The sequence below is a fragment of the Gorilla gorilla genome, chromosome 4 (genome assembly GCF_029281585.2).
Source record: "Gorilla gorilla gorilla isolate KB3781 chromosome 4, NHGRI_mGorGor1-v2.1_pri, whole genome shotgun sequence".
NCBI classification, from domain to species: Eukaryota; Metazoa; Chordata; class Mammalia; order Primates; family Hominidae; genus Gorilla; species Gorilla gorilla.
In genome coordinates, this window is record NC_073228.2 from 30,136,637 (window position 1) to 30,156,122 (window position 19,486).

General features: G+C 37.4%; 1 protein-coding gene across 3 annotated transcripts in view; it reads left to right on the plus strand.

The window, feature by feature from the left end:
• The window catches only part of BRIP1 (BRCA1 interacting DNA helicase 1), a 182,745-nt gene that overhangs the window by 2,248 nt on the left and 161,011 nt on the right, over positions 1 to 19,486 (plus strand). For all 3 annotated transcript variants that reach the window (XM_019026137.4, XM_055386965.2, XM_055386968.2), the window contains exons 3-6: positions 1,396 to 1,507; positions 4,079 to 4,252; positions 12,054 to 12,181; positions 14,123 to 14,242. In XM_019026137.4, the coding sequence (XP_018881682.2) occupies positions 1,396 to 1,507; positions 4,079 to 4,252; positions 12,054 to 12,181; positions 14,123 to 14,242 (534 nt within the window). The remainder of the gene's footprint in view (positions 1 to 1,395; positions 1,508 to 4,078; positions 4,253 to 12,053; positions 12,182 to 14,122; positions 14,243 to 19,486) is intronic.

Below are 19,486 nucleotides of genomic sequence, written 5' to 3' on the forward strand. Positions count from 1 at the left end.
TACTGATTGCAGCTAAACTGTATATATCTGTGGTTAAGGCAAAGAAGAACATTCTGAAAAATGTTCTCAGCTCATTTGGAATTTCTATACTTTTAATGAAAAACTGCTATACTTTTAAGTAAAAACAGAGTATTTACTATCTTTTACACAGAATACTATTTTTCTCACCATTGTTTTGTTTGGATCATGTAGAAAATTAATATACAAATTTGAGTAAACCAGCTTTCCAGTTTTGTTACAGCTATTTTGCCATATGTACTTCATATCTTATTTACTGGTAACAAGATTATTAGTATCCTGAATTTGTTCTTTTCCTTTCCTAGCCATGTTTTTATACTTTTATTACATATATATGTATCCATAAACAATATAGAATATTATTTTACATATTTTAAACTGTGCATTGATGTGATACGGTACCTTACCTTTCATGCAGAACTTGAGTTTTTTAACTTAGCATTATTTTTAATGTATAGCCCTGTTGATTCTTAATCCATTTTAATTGTTGTATAAATTCCATTGGATGAATATACCAGAATTTATCTGTCCATTTTCTTATTGGTAGACATTTAGGTTGTTTACATTCTTTTGCAATTACAAACAATGCTGCTGTGAACTTTCTTTTTTCTTTTTGTTTTTGAGACAGCGTCTCACTCTGTCGCCCAGATTGGAGTGCAGTGGCGCGATCTTGGCTCACTGCAACCCCTGCCTCCCAGGCTGAAGCTATTCTCCTGCCTCAGCCTCCCCAGTAGCTGGGATCACAGGGATGCGCCACCACGCCCAGCTAATTTTTGGATTTTTAGTAGAGATGGGTTTTCACCGTGTTGGCCAGGCTGGTCTCGAACTCCTGACCTCAAATGATCCACCTGCCTTGGCCTCCCAAAGTGATGGGATTACAAGCGTGGCTGCTGCTGTGAACTTTCTTATGCATGTTTCCTTGTGTTCATGTGGGAAAGGTTTTGGGTGTACACATAGAACTGGACTTGCTGGAGCTGGGCATCTTCACTTTATAAGAAATTGTTTATTTCTCTACCAAGTAGTTGTAACAATTTGTACTCTCACTAGCAGTATCCTTCATTAAGTTTTCATCAAAGATATTGATAGGTAGTAATGTATTCTGGTTTTACAGAAATCATTGATGCTTGCATAATTCTGGCACAGATTCCTCTTTCCATTTCTTCTCTTGTGCTTGATATTTTGGTAAGATAATCTTAGGGAGAGGTGTAAAGGAATACAGTTTGGATTTAACTAAATATGAGTTCCTTCTGCTGTTGTTGTGTTCCCTGGAGTGCAATCTCACTTTTCCTTGCTGTTCTATTTAAACTTCAGATGGAGAGAGACCTTAATAAAGTTAATATGTTTATTAATCTTTTTCATTGGTTTCTGTGTTCATAGATTCTCAGAGGATTAAACAGTAAGCAACATTGTTTGTTGGAGAGTCCCACAGGAAGTGGAAAAAGCTTAGCCTTACTTTGTTCTGCTTTAGCATGGCAACAATCTCTTAGTGGTAAGTAGTTGCTTGATATCTTCAGGTTGCTTACTGGGATCTGAAAAAATATAATACAGTATTCTTTATCCAGACTGGTTCAGCCATGCTGTCGCTGACTTAAATATTCGTTTAAAGATGTTTCTTTAAAATAAGTTATAAATCTTCCAAAAGAGTTTCAATATAGCAAAATATGTTTAATTAATGCTAAAATAGTATTGAACATAATTTAATCTTTTGATGAATCGGAAAGTACATAAAGACTTGGCAGCCTGGGCAGCATGGTGATACCCCATCTCTACCAAAATTGACAATCAATTAGCCAGGCATGGTGATGTACACTTGTAGTCCCAGCTACTTGGGAGACTGAGGTGGTAGGATCGCTTGAGCCCAGGAGGTCGAGGTTGCAGAGAGCTGTGATTGTGCACTCCAGCCTGGGTGAAAGAAAACAAACAAACAAACAAAGTTTTGGATGCTTAGAGTTATTATAAAAATAATTAGATGATAATTTGTATGTAAAAGATGCAAGAGATGAGCTGTCATGATGCTGTAACACATACTAATTGCTTTTTTTGGGGGGGGAAATCGTTTAATATATTTGCTTACCTGTTCCTTTCTCATAACATCAGCACATGGAATATATAAAAAAGAATACATTCTAGTTGATCTTTCTACTTGTTTAAATGCCAGATAAACAGAAATTTAGTATAATATTGTTTGTATGAATTTATATTACTTCCCACTACTTTTCCTTTTTTTTTTTTTTGAGTGGAGTCACCTGGGATGGAGCATAGTGATGTGATCATAGCTCACTGTAACCTCAAACTCCCAGGCTCAAGTGATTCTCCTGCTTCAGCCTCTTAAATAGTTGGGATTACAGGCATGAGCCACCAGGCCAAACTATTTTTACTTTGTTTGCTAACAAATGCCTATTAATATTTACTTCTATGAAAGACTATATAAACTACATAATGAATCAGAAATATAATATTGGATACATTTTAGTTACATTAGATGGCTTTAACCTAAAGTATTAGGAGAATTGAGGTTAAACATGGTATGTGTATGTATGTATGTATGTGTATATAGGTATATATATACATTTTTAAAATGAAATGTTTGTTACTAATAAGAGTATATTAAGGCTGGGCACAGTGGCGCACGCCTGTAATCCCAGCACTTTGGGAGGCCAAGGCAGGTGGATCACCTGAGGTTGGAAGTTTGAGACCAGCCAGACCAACGTGGAGAAACCCCGTCTCTACTAAAAATACAAAATTAACCTGGTGAGGTGGCGTGTGCCTGTAATCCTAGCTACTCGAGAGGCTGAGACAGGAGAATCACTTGAACCTGGGAGGTGGAGGTTGCAGTGAGCCGAGATCGCACCATTGCCCTTCAGCCTGGGCAACAGGAGCGAAACTCTGTCTCAAAAAAAAAAAAACAGTAAATACTTCATAAGCTTTTGGTTGTTCATTTTGATTCTCACTGATGTTAATTTTGGGAAAAATGAGTTTATCGGTACTAACTTCAGGTCTTAATGGCAGATGTCTGGAAAATAGAATTAGGAATATTTATATGGTACAAATGGGAAAACAATGTCAATACTGATTATTTTTAAAAATAAATTATTTAGCTTTTTTGGGGGTATGTGAATTATACATTTGTATACAATGTAGGCACACAATGTAAACTTATTACAATTTGGTATTATATTTAGCACTAAAATTACCTATTTTATTGATTTGAATATTGACCTTAAAATGTATTTTGATGCAAGTATCAGAATTAATACATCAAAAAACATGTTTCTATTTGAAATAGAAGTATAATTGGGGGAATGATTTAACCCTTATGTGTTAGATTATTATCTAATATATTGAACTTTCAAATTCTTCATTTAGGGAAAGAGTAGTAATTAAGGATATACTTTAGGTCCTTGTTTCAATCCATTCTTGAATTTTAGATAAATCTTAATATAAATGAATACTTGAGTAGTTGTACTTTTATTACATTATTAATCTTAGATTATTAGATTTTTACAGATTACATAAATGGGTGATAATTTCCCTATAAATGTTTTTGTTTTGGTTTTTGAAACAGAGTCTTGCTCTGTCGCCTAGGCTGGAGTGCAGTGGCATGACCTCGGCTCATTGCTACCTCTGCCTCCCAGGTTCAAGCGATTCTCCTGCCTCCCGAGTAGGTGGTATTACAGGCGTGCACCACCAAGTCTGGCTAATTTTTGTATTTTTAGTAGAGACAGGGTTTTACCATATTGGCCAGGTTGGTCTCGAACTCCTGACTTCAATTGATGTGCCTGCCTCGGCCTCCCAAAGTGCTAGGATAACAGGCGTGAGCCACTGTGTCCAACCAAATGTTTTTGGCTTATTTCTCTCCTGTCCTAATTTGATGCTGCAGATAAAGTGACCAGCTTGTCCAGGTTTGCCAGGTACCTTCCTGGTGTTAGCCCTAAAAATCTTTTATCTTAGGAAACCTCCCAATCCTGGGTGAACTGGGCTGGTTACTTACCTAGCTGTACAGAATGATTGATGTTTATTTAATTAGATATATTATAAATAGATGTTCTTTCATTTTTAGGGAAACCAGCAGATGAGGGCGTAAGTGAAAAAGCTGAAGTACAGTTGTCATGTTGTTGTGCATGCCATTCAAAGGATTTTACAAACAATGACATGAACCAAGGAACTTCACGTCATTTCAACTATCCAAGCACACCACCTTCTGAAAGAAATGGCACTTCATCAACTTGTCAAGGTAATTTATATTTTGCCTGGGTCAGTTGATATCTGTAATAAGAGTCTTAATTATTACTGTTATAAGCCCTAATTTATATAAGTTTGGTTAGCATAACTGATTATATATCTCTATCTAGTTTCTCTGGAATGATTTTAAAATAGCACAGAGTGGTCAAAAATCCATAGACGTTTTTAAATTCTTGGTTTGACTTTTAATTTATTGAGACATTTTGTTGTCCTAAATAATTTTTTAATGAAGGCAAGGCAAAATAAATGATTTTCCAAAATTGATGTTATTTGTAGCCATTATTGTTAATTGTATGTTAGAATTCTATAAAACAATGTTTGTATCCTAAGACGAAATCTAATTAGCCTCATTGATTCATTCTTGATAAGTTTGCCTGGCCTTCTGAGGCCAGTATCCTACATAAGAATCAGGTATGTTTATGTGTGATCTTTAAATAATTTTTACTAATTTTAGAGAAATACATTAAGAGTAACATAAAATTATTAATAATATATTTTAAAAATATTTCACCTGCTTTTGGCTGTATAGAAAGGATAGACTATTATTTACCTAAGAAACCTAGGGAACATCCTGGACACTTTGCTCTTTCTTATTTCTTCATGTACATCTCCATATCCATTGGTACCTCCATAGTCCAAACTACCATTTCTTGTTTAGAGCATCCAATAACGCTTTTTTCTGCTTTTACTCATGCTATTCCTTTACCAGTCACTGGCAGGGAGACAGAGGTTGCCACGATTGACTTAAGTCAAAACAAAGAGTATCCATTTCCTAAAATCAAGGATGGAGTCAGCTTCCTCTAAAGCATGTGACTATACAGAGGAGGGTAGATGATTGAACTTCTGGTAGGAATGAGGAAAGAGAAGTGGAACAGTTGTTAAATAGGTGACCAGTAGTGTTGTCTACATTGTTTTGATTTTGGCCTTTTGGATTTCTTTCCTCTCCTTCAAAGATTTATGCTTTCTCCTTCCTCAGAGCCTTTGCTTCTATTAGTGTCTCTTCTGAGCAAAGTTCCATCTTCAATTTATTATCCTTTTCTTCCTCAGTTTACATGTGACTTCCTTGGGGTATCCATCACTGATTTTTCTGTCAGAGTAGATTTGATTTTCCTATTGTAGTCTGTCTTCTCCTTGTGTACCTTTCCTTTATAGCACTTGTTACAGTTTGTGTTATATGTGTCTGTCTAAATCTTTTATTAATCTCTGCTTCCTTGGCAGACTACTTCATGAGGTTAGGAATATTGTCAATTTGCTTACCATTGTATCCCTAGAACTCTAGCAGGGTGCCTGGCATATGGTAGGTGCTAGATAAATATTTGTTGTTAGGAATGAATGGGATTAATTTTCAGCTAATTATAGGAATTCTGGTGTATAATATTTATATACAACCTTTTAAAAACAGCTTTATTGACGTTTACTTGACATAACAAATTGCATATATTTAAATGGTACTTTTTTTTTTTTTTTTTTGAGACAGAATCTCACTCTGTTGCCCAGGCTGGAGTGCAGTGGTGTGATCTCGGCCCACTGCAACCTTCACCTCCTGGGTTCGAGCAATTATCCTGCCTCAGCCTCCCAAGTAATTGGGATGACAGGCGCCTGCCACCACACCCAGCTAATTTTTTGTATTTTTAGTAGGGACAGGATTTTACCATGTTGGCCAGGCTGGTCTCGAACTCCTGACCTCAAGTGACTCACCTGCCTCGGCCTCCCAGAGTCCTGGGGTTATAGGCGTGAGCCACCACGCCCAGCCTAAATGGTACACTTTGATACATTTTGACATATGTACCTCCATGAAACTTTCACCAGAATCAAGACAGTGAACATACACACCAACCCCATATTCACTTTATCCAAAGCTTTTTAAACATGCTCACTTTCCCAAAAAGTTTTCTCATGGACTTTTGTTATCCCTCCTTCCCACCCCTACATGACTCACCTCCCCAACCAACCACCTGTCTGATTTTTGTTACTATAGATTAGTTTGCATTTTCTATAGTTTATATAAATGGATTCATACAGGATGTATACTTATTTTGTCTGGCTTCTTTCACTTATGATAATTATTTTGAGATTCCTCTATGTTGTTGCATGTATTAATAGTTTGTTTCTTTTTATTTCTGAGTAATTGTGCATGGATATACCACAAATTGGTTATTGGCTGTTTATGTATATTTGGGTTATTGCTAGTTCTGGGCTATTACAAAGACAGATACTGTGAACATTTGTGTCTACATCTTTGTACGGATGTATATTTTCATTTCTCTTGGGTGAATACTAGGAGCAGAATGACCAGATTGCTTTGTAGGTGTGTATGTTTTAACTTTTTTTTTTTTTTTTTTGAGACGGAGTCACTCTTGCCCAGGCTGGAGTGCAGTGGCGCAATCTCAGCTCACTGCAACCTCTGCCTCTCGGGTTCGAGTGATTCTCCTGCCTCAGCCTCCCAAGTAGCTAGGATTACAGGAATGTGCCACCACACCTGGCTAATTTTTGTATTTTTAGTAGAGACGGGGTTTCACCACGTTGGTCAGGCTGCTCTGTAGCTCCTGGTGTCAAGTGATCCACCCATCTGTGCCTCACAAAGTGTTAGGATTACAGGCGTGAGCCACCGTGCCTGGCCAACTTTTTAAGAAATTTCCAAACTGTTTCATGAAGTGGTCATACCATTTTACATTCCCATCAGCAGTTATGAGAGTTCCAGTTTCTTCACATCATTGTGAACCCTTGGTATGGTCAGTCCTTTTAATTTTAGCCATTCTTTTTTTTTTTTTCCTGGAGATAGGGTTTCATTCTGTTGCCCAGGCTGGGTACAGTACTGTGATCTTGGCTCACTTGGCTCATTGCAACCCCTGCCTCCTGGAACCAAGTGATCCTCACACTTCACACTCCCTAGTAGTTGAGACTACTGGCATGCACCACCACACCTAGCTAATTTTTATAGTTTTTGTTGGTTTTACTGTGTTCCCCAGGCTTGTCTTGAACCCCTGGGCTCAAGTGATCTGCCTTCTTCGGCCTCCCAAAGCACTGGGATTATAGGCATGAGCCACCATACCTGGCCTTAATTTTAGCTACTCTAATAGGCATGTGGCGGTATCTCATTGTGGCTTTAATTTTTATTTCCCATATTTTCATGTTCTTATTAGCTATCCATGTATCTTGTTTGATGATATGTCTGTTCAAATAATTGCCTATTTTTTATTAGTTTGTGTTCTTACTGTTAAATTTTGAGACTTCTTTAAACATTTTGAATACAAGTCTTTGATCGGATAGAATTTTAGGTTTACATTTAGGTCTAAGATCCATTTTGAGTTAATATGTGTATATGCTGTAAGGTATGGATTCAAGTTCATTTTTTTGCATGTGGATATCCAGTTGTTCAGCACCTGGATATATTGAAAAGGCTATCCTTTATCCACTACATTGCCTTTGTGTCTTTATCAACAATGAGTTATCTATATGTACACAACTTGATTTTGACATTACTGTGAGTCAGTGTTATTTAGAATAGTCTAAATGGGAAAAATCAAGGTTGTATTCTGATACCCTCTTTATATTTGTAAGTAAATCCTTTAATCTGTAACCTAAATATAGAAAAATGCAAATCCTAAGTATATAACTTGTTGAATTTTCACTGTCATAACTACTACATAGATTAAAAAAAAAAGAGAGACATTACCAACACCCCAGAGGCCCTCCTCATCTTCTTTTTCAGTCACTGTCCCTTCTTTCCATAGGTAATTCTTGTCCTCCTGTGACCATTGATGAGTTTTGCCTTTTTACAGAAATAGAGTGAAACTCCGTCTCAAAAAAAAAAAAAATGGAATTATATATGTAATCTTGTGTCTGTCTTTTGCTTAATATTGTATTTGTGAGATTCATTCATGCTGTTGCATATAGTAGTACTTCTTGTTTCTGTGTATTATTTCCTTGTATGAATATACCACAGTTTATTAATCTGTTCTACAGTTGTTAGGCATTGGGTTGTTTTCAGTATTGTTTAATAGTACTGTTATGAACATTCTTGTTCAAAGGGTGCAAATAGGTAAGTATTGTCTGTAGACACATACCTGGTCATAGTATATACATATGTTCAGCTACAGTAGATACTGACAACATTTTCTAAAGTGGTTGAATCAATTTATGCATCCCCGGTCAGATCCCTCCAACCCCTGCAGCAGTATATGAAAGTTGTTCACCATTTTTGTTAGTACTTGATATTTATAGTTTTAAAAAAAAGTTAGTCATTCTTGTGTATGTGTGGTATTCTCATTGGGTTTTAGTTAGTATTTCTCTGGTGACTTCATATGTTTATTGGTCATTTGGATACCCTCTTTAGTGAATTGCCTAATCAAGTTGTTTGCCATTTTTCTTTTGTTTTTTATTTGAGGTGGGGTCTCACTCTGTCGCTCAGGCTAGAGTGCAGTGGTGCGATCTCAACTCACTGCACTGGCCACCTCCCAGGCTCAAGCAATTCTCCTGCTTCAACCTCCTGAGTAGCTGGGGTTACAGGCACCTGCCACCACGCCCGGCTGATTTTTGTATTTTTAGTAGAAATGAGGTTTCACCATGTTGGCCAGGCTGATCTCGAACTCCTGACCTCAAATGATCACTCGCCTCAGCCTCCCAAAGTGCTTGAATTACAAGTGTGAGCCACCGTGCCCAGCCTCCATTTTTCTATTGGGTATTTCTTAGGTTTCTTGAAGATTTTAAAAAACATAATTGGGAGATATCTTCTTTCTTTTTAACTTTGTATCTTAAAGATTTTACCCCTTTGATGAACTTCCTTCAAACTCCCTTGCTATCAAGACCAGGAAGATAAGCCTTTTTGTATGTGATGATAATATGATTTTTATTTTTATGAATTGGGGTTACCCTTATTTGGCACATGGCAGTTCAGTTTTCTAAAACTAAATGATCATTTTGGGTGGACATTCCCTACCCTCTTAATAGGCCCATGTCAGTTTGCCCCTTATTTATTTGGGACAGAGTTTCTCCACAGTGGCATTATTAACATTTTGAGTGGGATAACTCTTTGTTGTAGGAGCTCTCCCTTGTGAGATGTTTAGCAATACTTCTGGCCTTTATGCACTGGATGCTAGTAGTATTTCCACCTCTGCTCTTTTTGTGACAACGAAAAATGTCTCCAGACATTGCCCAGTATGCCTGGGATGAGAAGTGGTGGTGTTAAAATTGGCCTGGTTGAGAATCACTGATCTAGGTTTATTTTGTGGTTATTTTACTGGTTGCCTGGACATGCAGAGCTCAAAATTACCTATCCTATCTAAAATATATATGGAAATGCAAAGGACTAAGGATAGCCAGGATGCTTTTGAAGAAGCAGGTCAAGGTGAGAGATTTGATCCACCAAATATACTGATTTATTGTATGTAAATATAGAGTAATTAAGACAGACCGAGGTTAGCACAGTGATAGACTCATATAAAAGTATAGAGAACCCTAATTTGGTCCCACATGTATCCAGAAACTTGATATTTTTATAGAAGTGCCCCTACAGCTTGTAGGGGAAAGGAAGAACTTGGGTGGTGCTGAGCCTGTTAGATGTCCATATGGAAAAAATTGAAATTGGAGCCCTACTTTATACCATATACAAAAACCCATTCAAGGTAGATTAAAGACCTACTTCTGATAGGCAAAACTATTAGGATTTTTAGAGTATAGTGGTTTTCAAACTGTGTTTCTAAGAACCTTATAAAGAAAGAAACATGACTCATAAGGGAAGGGGGAAAGTGGATCAGGGAAGTTCTGGGTCTTTCATCCCTATTTTGGAAATTTTAAGCAACATTTCTTTTTTTTTCTTTTTTTGAGATGGAGTCTCGTTCTGTCACCTAGGCTGGAGTGCAGTGGTGCGATCTTGGCTCACTGCAACCTCTGCCTCCCGGGTTCAAGTGATTCTTCTGCCTCAGCCTCCCAAGTAGCTGGGATTACAGGCATGCACCACCATGCCCAGCTAATTTTTGTACTTTTAGTAGAGATGGGCTTTCGTCACGTTGGCCAGGCTGGTCTCAAACTCCTGGCCTCAGGTGATCCACCTGCCTCGGCCTCCCAAAGTGCTGGGATTACAGGTGTGAGCCACCGTGCCCAGCTGCAACATTTCTTTAAGAAGAAAATAGTCCTATACTTTAGAAAAAACTTGAAAATCAGTGCTATGTGGCATAGGTTCATTTCTGAGTTTATGTAATCTCAAGCTTTCTTTTTTTTTTGGAGACAGAGTCTTGTTCTGTTGCCCAGGCTGGAGTGCATGGCGCGATCTCAGCTCACTGCAACCTCTGCCTCCCAGGTTCAAGAGATTCTCATGCCTCAACCTCCCGAGTAGCTGGGATTATAGGCCTGCACCAACATACACAGCTGATTTTCGTATTTTTAATAGAGATGGGATTTCGCCATGTTGCCCAGGCAGGTCTTGAACTCCTGGGCTCAAGTGATCCACTCGCCTCGGCCTTCCAAAGTGCTGGGATTAAAGGCGTGAGCCACTGGGGCCGGCCTCAAATTTGTGTTTTGAAAACAGTATTGGACCTGCTCATGTAGGTCTTTCTCTGCTGTAAATCCTTTAGGGCCAAGGATTCTCTTTTTCACTGTTTTTCCATGGTGTCTGGCCGTGGGTTAGACTCAATGTAATAAATGATTGTTGGCTGGGCACGGTGGCTCACACCTGTAATCCCAGCACTTTGGGAGGCTAGGCGGGTGGATCACCTGAGGTCAGGAATTCGAGACCAGCCTGACCGACATGGAGAAACCCCGTCTCTATTAAAAATACAAAATTAGCCAGGCATGGTGGTACATGCCTGTAATCCCAGCTACTCAGGAGGCTGAGGCAGGAGAATCGCTTGAACCTGGGAGGTAGAGGTTGTGGTGAGCTGAGATCACACCATTGCACTTCAGCCTGGGCAACAAGAGGAAAACTCCATCTCAAAAAAAAAAAAAAAAGATGGTTAAAAAAGATTGTTAAATTAATTCAAGCCATGGGAGTGGAGAGAATGCTTAGAGAGAAGCAAAGAGGAAGGAGGGTACCTTTAAGAATATTTATATTTAGGAAAAGGGAGAAACCAATGTATGAGAATAGTTAAGAGCAGTGTTACAGACATTAAGGAAGAAGAAAATGTGTTTGCTGTGTTCCAAGAAGACAGTGTTGGCTGTTTGCCTAAGAGGTTACATGTATGGACGTTGGAGTCACACAGCAGGATTCAGTCATGTCCAGGCTCTACCATTTAATAACTGTATGATACTGGGCAAGCTACTAGACTTTTAAAAACCTAGTGTTCACATTTGTAAGATTGGGATAATTAATGTTATTTGGTGATTAAGAAGTCCTGGATGACCTTGAGAAGGAGCTTTCAGGATTATGGAATTAAAAGACAGATTATATGAGCTTGATTCTATAATCAATGGTTTTGCTCTAAAGAACTTGGAGAAACTTAGTAGGGAAGAAACGTTGATACTGTAAAGAAAGATTTTTACAGACATGAAATATATTTTCTTCAGAGATCCTTGCAGTTATACATTTTAAATCATGTTATTGGGAGTAGTCTATAAGTACATAAAGCGATTTAAAAAATCAAATTGGACTTTTCCTATTGAAAGCATGTTTCTCAGAATCTTTGGTAAAGTAAACTGAATGGTAGAGAAGTGCTTTTTAAACATGTTTAAGTTTCATGTTTTAGATTATGGTATGAAATTTCTAGAAATAAGGCTTACATCCTGGTTCCAGTTTTCTTCTAGAAAAATTGCCTACGTGTAAGTTATTTATGCTGTTTTTTTTTAATTACTTATATAAGACTCCCCTGAAAAAACCACTCTGGCTGCAAAGTTATCTGCTAAGAAACAGGCATCCATACACAGAGATGAAAATGATGATTTTCAAGTAGAGAAGAAAAGAATTCGACCCTTAGAAACTACACAGCAGGTAAACAGAGTTTATTGGCAGTAAATAACCCAGTTAGTTACAGCTGAACATGGTAGTCAAGTATCATGTTTTTAATGCACCTGTGGAGATTAGTTGGGTCATGTGACAGCCATAAATTAAATGGTAATTTGTTGTAATTTCATTTTGTAGAGTTACTTGTTACAAAGGAGTTTGTTATTATAGCAGATTATTCACAGTAACATGTCGTTCAAGTGAAACTGCATGGTGTTTCTTATATATGAGGAATTTGATAGTAAAATATTTACTTAAGGCATATCTTAGTGATATACTACTTTGTACTTTTTAACTCCTCCATTGTTTTTATCTTAAAATAGCATTTTCTTTTGGCTAAAATACCTTTGATATGATTATTCATGTTATGGATATTTTGGAATTGATAGCTTTAATGTAATGACAAGATGTATTCTTACTGAGTTTTTAAGATTGATACATGATAAAATACGTATATTTATTTCTAAAAATTACTAAAAGGCTTGAATTACCAGATACTTTAAAGAAATTTGGATGCAGATGAACACAATATTTTCTCAGAATTCATGGCAGTGAGATAGGAAGGCTGGGATTTTAATAGATTTAGTTACAAATAAAAAAGATAATTATTAGGCTGAATACAGTGGCTCACGACGGTAATCCCAGCACTCTGGGAGGCTGAGGTGGGAGGATCTCTTGAGTCCAGCAGTTTGAGACCAGCCTGGGTGACATAGCAAGGCTCCTGTCTCCACAAAAAAGTAAAAAAAAGAGCCAGGTGTGGTGGCATGAGCCCTACAGGCTCATCAGACATGTAGCCCTACAGACTACTTTCCAGGTACTTGGAAGGCTGAGGTAGGAGGATTGCTCAAGCCCAGGAGTTGAAGGCTGTGGTGAGCTAAGATCATGCAATTATGCTTCAACCTTGGTGACAGAGCAAGACCCTGTCTCTAAAAAATAAATAAATAAAAACATAAAATAAAAAAATTATTAATTAGGTTGTTATTTGTAGGTAAGTAACTGGGTACTTTTAATTGAGTATACTCAAGGTTCTTGAAGTCTTATGTAGTTTAACTGTTCCACTTACAATCTTTATAAATTTCTATAATTCAGCCTTGTTTTTAGAAATAGAATGAACTAGTTTATTTTTATCAAAGTACCAATGACAAATGAGGTGTGAACCTATAGAGATTTCCCCCCGACAAAATGTATTCATAGATTTGCATGTCATCAGGTAGGGCTCAACATAAAATATTTATTCCCTCACTTCACTGGTTCTCATTTCATTTTTGGCGGGAATGAGATTGTCAATAGAAATGCTTTTCTCCCCAATTATATAATGAATAGATTTTTCACAAGTAGGAAAAGCATGGATACAATTTGGAAAGAAAACTTAGTGGTATTTATAAAAGAAATTTAATCAAAGACAACTTGGTTTATCAAATATCTAGTAAGTAACAGTGATAATAGTAATCGAGTAATTTATTCCATCCTGTAGGAAATCATGACTGTTTACATTAAAAGTTTTATTCTGAGTTCTTTTCAATGTAGAATTATGCTTAAATTTTGATTTACTTTTATTTTCCAATTAGATATAAGATTGGACTTTCCAATATTACTATAAGATTGGACTTTCCAATATTACTATATTTGATGTCCATATGATGGGACTATTTTATGAGAAGTTCATTTTACAATACTCTAATTTTGATACATCACTAATTAAAGATAGTTTGGCTAAGATTCATGAGTCACTACTATGTTCTATTTCCTTTAAGTGTTGTAATGAGGTGCTTATTTGCATTTTTAAAATTTGTTTTATTATTGCCTGTTAGAAATAGTCTTTTTTTGGATGCAGGAAAAAAATACATAGAGCTGTTTTGGCCTTTGAGAACAACTAGCCAGTTAAACTTCTAGTTCACCTTAAACTTCATTTTGGTTCTGTGTTTACAGATTAGAAAACGTCATTGCTTTGGAACAGAAGTACACAATTTGGATGCAAAAGTTGATTCAGGAAAGACTGTAAAACTCAACTCTCCACTGGAAAGGATAAACTCCTTTTCGCCACAGAAAGTATGTATTAATGCCATTGTTCAGTTTTAAAGAAGGAAGATATGGAATTTTCTAAACCAATTTTTGACAAAAGAGGAACAATAGTATAATACAAAGGACAGTAGCAACCCACTCAGAAGTCCTCAGTGCTGTCAACATCTCTGTTACTAATGTGTGAGTTGGCAAAGCCTATTCTCTCTATGCCTCGTTTCCTTATTTATAAAATAAGAGAATTGGACTAGAGAGAGATCTGAAAGTCATTTTTTTCTGTTCTGTATTTTAATGTTTGTAAATTCTCCAATTCCTTAAAGTTCTTTCAGGATTCTTAGGGCAACAGTTCTCAAGGAGTAGTCCAAGGAGTTCTAGATATTGAGATTTTTTTGGGGAGTGATCTGTGAGGTGAAAATTATTTTTGTAATAATATTAAGATGTTGTAGGCCAGGCATGGTGGCTCACGCCTGTAATCCCCGCACTTTGGGAGGCCAAGGCGGGTGGATCACTTGAGTTCACGAGTTTGAAACCAGCCTGGGCAACATGGCGAAACCCTGATTCTACAAAAAATACAAAAATTAGCCGGGTGTTGTGGTGCACACTTGTAGTCCCAGCTACTTGGGAGGCTGAGGTGGGAGGATGGCTTGAGCCCAGGAGGCAAAGGTTGCACTGAGCCAAGATTGCACCACTGCACTCCAGCCTGGATGACAGAGTGAGACCCTGTCTCAAAAAAAAAAAAAGGAAAAAATACGTTATTGCCTTTTGGATTGTCTTGACATTTGTACTGGTGGCGCAAAAGCAAGAATGGGTAAAACTGTTGGTGCCTTAGCAGAAATCAAGGTATTGGCTCCAACCTCTCTCTCTCTCTCTTTCTCTCTCTCTCTCTCTCTCTCTCTTTCTCTCTCTCTCTCTCTCTATATATAATTTTTTAAATTTATTTATTTTAATTTTTTTTTGAGACGGAGTATCGCTCTGTCACCCAGGCTGGAAGTGCGGTGGCGTGATCTCCGCCCACTGCAAGCTCCGCCTCCCGGGTTCATGCTATTCTCCTGCCTCAACCTCCCGAGTAGTTGGGACTACAGGCGCCTGCCACCACGCCTGGCTAATTTTTTGTAGTTTTAGTAGAGACGGGGTTTCACCACGTTAGCCAGGATGGTCTCGATCTTCTGACCTCGTGATCCGCCCACCTTGGCCTCAACCCAACCTATGTTAATAATAGTTTTCCAGCATCATTAGATCACAGTTTTGAAAAAAACCAGTTTCATTTAAGAATGTCTTTGATGAAGCAGTAAAAATTACTAATTTTATTTAATCTCAGCCGTTTAGGTTTTTAACATTCTGTCTGAAGAAATGAATAGAACTCATAAAACACTTTTGCATACAGAAGCAGGATGGATGTCCTGGGGAGAAGCGCCTGTAGGATAGTTTGGATTGTGAGCTGACTAGCCACTTTTTGTCATGGAATATCATTTTTGCTTGAAAAAGAGTGAATGATATACTAACCATGGTAATTCTTTATGATAAAATGAGCCAGATAAAATTTGAGCTTTCAAGTGAAAATCAGAATTTTAAAAAATTTGTATATACTCTGAGCTTGGCAGCTTTGTGATAACTACAGACTTTTCTGATGAAATTGGTGATATTACAGAATATGACTTTTTATATTTATATAATGAAATGTGTCAACATTTGTAAGATCTGTAAAACTCAATGAACTTAAACTCAGCGAACTAAATATTATTTAAATGACCAGTGCATGATATTGCAAAATGATGCCTAGAAAAGGTCCATCCTAAGTGCAAGATAGACTGATGGACCTTTTTTCTGCCCTGTCCCCCCATTCCCAGGCAACCACAGATTTGTTTTCAGTTACTGTACATTTAATTTGTGTTTTGTCGGTGATCTTCACTGAAGCTTTATATTAATAGTTGGAGAAATTATCTAGAAGCTTCTTCTGTTAAATTGCAATAATCATCAACATCATTATAATGTAAGCTATATGTTGAGCTCTGCCACAATGTTTTCTCATTCATTTTCTTTCCTTTCCTTCATGGGCTTACTATTATCTGAAATTACTTGATTACTTGTTTATTATTTGTCTGTCCTATTACGATGTAATGTCAGTCTTTTTCATGTGTGTCCCTCATGCCTAGAACAGCATATGGTGCATATTAGTTGTGTAATAAATATTTATTTGTTGAATGTTACTGAGTTCTTACAATGATTATGAAGCAGGTATATTGGTATTCCCATTGTACAGATGAGGAAACTCTGAGAAGGAAGAAACTGGCCTAAGATCACAAAGCTAGTAAATAGTAGAGCTAAATCCTGCCTAGGCATTCTCATGTTCTGGCAAATGCCCTAATCACTTTATTTTATATTCTCTCTAAAATGCCTCTTTGCAGTCCTGAAGCCACCTAAATAGGGTTCTAACACCAAGATAAGGAAAGAAATATGTAGAAGCTCACGGATAAACAAATCAAGTATAGAGTCAGCCGTGATTAAGATTTTTTTTTTCTTGGGAATTGTTTTTGTTTGCTTTATTTGTAGACACAGGGTCTCAATGTGTTGCCCATGTTGTAACGCAGTGGTGTGATCATAGCCCACTGTAACCTCAAAATCCCAGGCTCAAGTGATCCTCCAACCCCAGCCTCCTGAGTAGCAAGGACTACAGCTGTGCAACACCATGCCCAGCTAATTTTTTATTTTTATTTTTTGTAGAGATGAGGTCTCACTGTGTTGCCCAGGTTGGTCTCAAACTCATGGCCTCCAGTGATCCTCTTGCCTGGGCTTCCCAGAGTTTTGGGATTATAGGCATGAATCACTGCACCTGGCTTGTTTTGTTTTTATTGGTTAAGAGAGTGGACTTTGGACACATACTGCCTGATTTTAATTTTTAAATAAAGATTGGGCCAGGCATCATGGCTCATGCCTATAATCTCAGCACTTTGGGAGGCCAAGGTGAGAGGATTGCTTGAGGTCAGGAGTTCAAGACCAACCTGGGCAACATAACAAGACCCTGTCTTTATAAAGAATAGAAGAAAAAAAATAGCTGTGTGTGGTGGTGTGTACTTGTAGTCCTAGCTACTCAGGAGGCTGAGGGAGGGGGATCCCTTGAGCCAGAAGATTGAGGCTGTATTGAACTATGATTGAACCACTGTACTCCAGTCTGGGTGACAGAGCGAGACCCTGTCTCTAAAAAAAAATAAAAAATAAATACATAAAATAAAAATTATATATATCTTAGGTGTAAAACATGATGTTTTAATATATATATATATACACATAGTGAAATTATTACTACAGCCAAGCTGTGATAGTCTGTTTGAATCGTTATAAAGGAATACCAGAGGCTGGGCAATTTATAAAGAAAAGAGGTTTATTTTCACTCACAGTTCTGTAGGCTGTGCAGGAAGCATGGTGTCAGCATCTGCTTCTGGTGAGGGCCTCAAGAAGCTTACAAGCATGCCAGAAGACAGAGAGAGCAAACTTGTCACATGGAAAGAGAGGACAGAGGAGAGAGCAGAGGAGGTTCCACACTCTTTTAAATAACCAGATCTCGTGTGACCTCAGAGCAAGAACTCAACTCATTACTGTGAGGAGGGCACCAGCCATTGATGACCCAAGCACTTTACACTAGGCCCCACCTCCAACTTGGGGGATCACATTTCAGCATGAGAGTTGGAGGGGACACACTTCCAAATCATATCACAAGCTAATTAACATATTCATCTCCTTACATAGTTACCTTTTGTGTGTGTGTGTGTGTGTGTGTGTTGAGAACACCTGAAATTTTTAAAGCCAATATCGAAATATCCAGCCTAGAATATAGTATTATTAACTGTTGTCATGATGCTGTTCATTAGATCTCTAGACTTGATTCATCCTATGTAAATTCAACTTTTTACTCTTTGATCAACATCTCCTCAAATCCCCCACCCCCCTGCTCCAGTAACCATTGTTCTGATTTCTGTTTCTATGTATTTGACTTTTTTAGATTCCACGTATAAGTGAGATCATGTAGTATTTTTCCTTCTACATCTGACATATTTCACTTTGCATAATGTCCTCCCTCCAGGTTCATCCATGTTGTCACAAATAGCAGGATCTTTTTTAGGGCTAATATTCCATTGACATACACATACACACCACAATTTCTTTATTCATCCATTGACAGACACTTAGGTTATTTTCATATCTTGAGACTGCTTGGATTTTAATCATAGCTCTACTCTTTATTAACTGTATAACCTTGATTTTTTAAACTCTTGGTATTATGTTTAGCTATTTGTTAAATGGGGTTAGTAATAGTACCTATCTCATGGGGCCGTTAGGAGGATTAAACAAGTTAATATCTATACAGTGCTGAGAGTATCTGGCATACCTTAGAGTTTAAGCGCCAAGTGGTAGTAGAAGTAGCAGCAGCGGTAGTAGTAGTAACAGCAGCAGATGGATACATATTTGTAGTTCTTACCTTTAGCTGCTGCTGATAAAAGATTCTATATAATACCGACTAATAATATTACATATTTGTAGTTCTGATCTTTATTTTTTGTTTATTTTTGTTGACACATGATAATTATACATACTTATGGGATTCAGTGTGATAATTTTCATACATGTATATGATGTGTAATGATCAAATCAGAGTAATTAACATATCCATCGCCTCAAACATTTGTCATTTCTTTGTGTTGCGAATATTCAGAATTCTCTCTTACAGCTTTTTGAAAATATGTAAGAAATTATTGTTAACCATATTTACCCTAGAGTACTATAGAATACCAGAACTTATTCCTCCTGTTTCTCCAATCTAGCTGTAGTTATGAATTTGTAAACCCACCTCTCCTTATCCTCCCCTCCCCTCACCCCTTCCTAACCTCTGATAACCACAATTTACTCTACTTCTGTGAGCTCATTTTTTTTTTAGCTCCTACATATGAGTAAGAACATACAGTACTTACCTGCCTATGCCTGACTTATTTCACTTAATATCTTCCAGGCTTACCCATGTTGCTGCAAATAACAAGGTTTCAATCTTTTTTTATGGCTGAATAATATTCCATTGTGTATATGTGTCACATTTTCTTTATCCATTCATCTGTTGATGGACATTTAGGTTGATGCCAACTCCTTATCTTGTCTATTATGAATAGCGCTGCAATAAACATGGTGTTGGCTGGGTGTGGTGGCTCACACCAGTAATCCCAACACTTTGGAAGGCTCAGGTAGGAGAATCACTCAGGCCAGGAGTTTGAGACCAGCCCTGGCAAC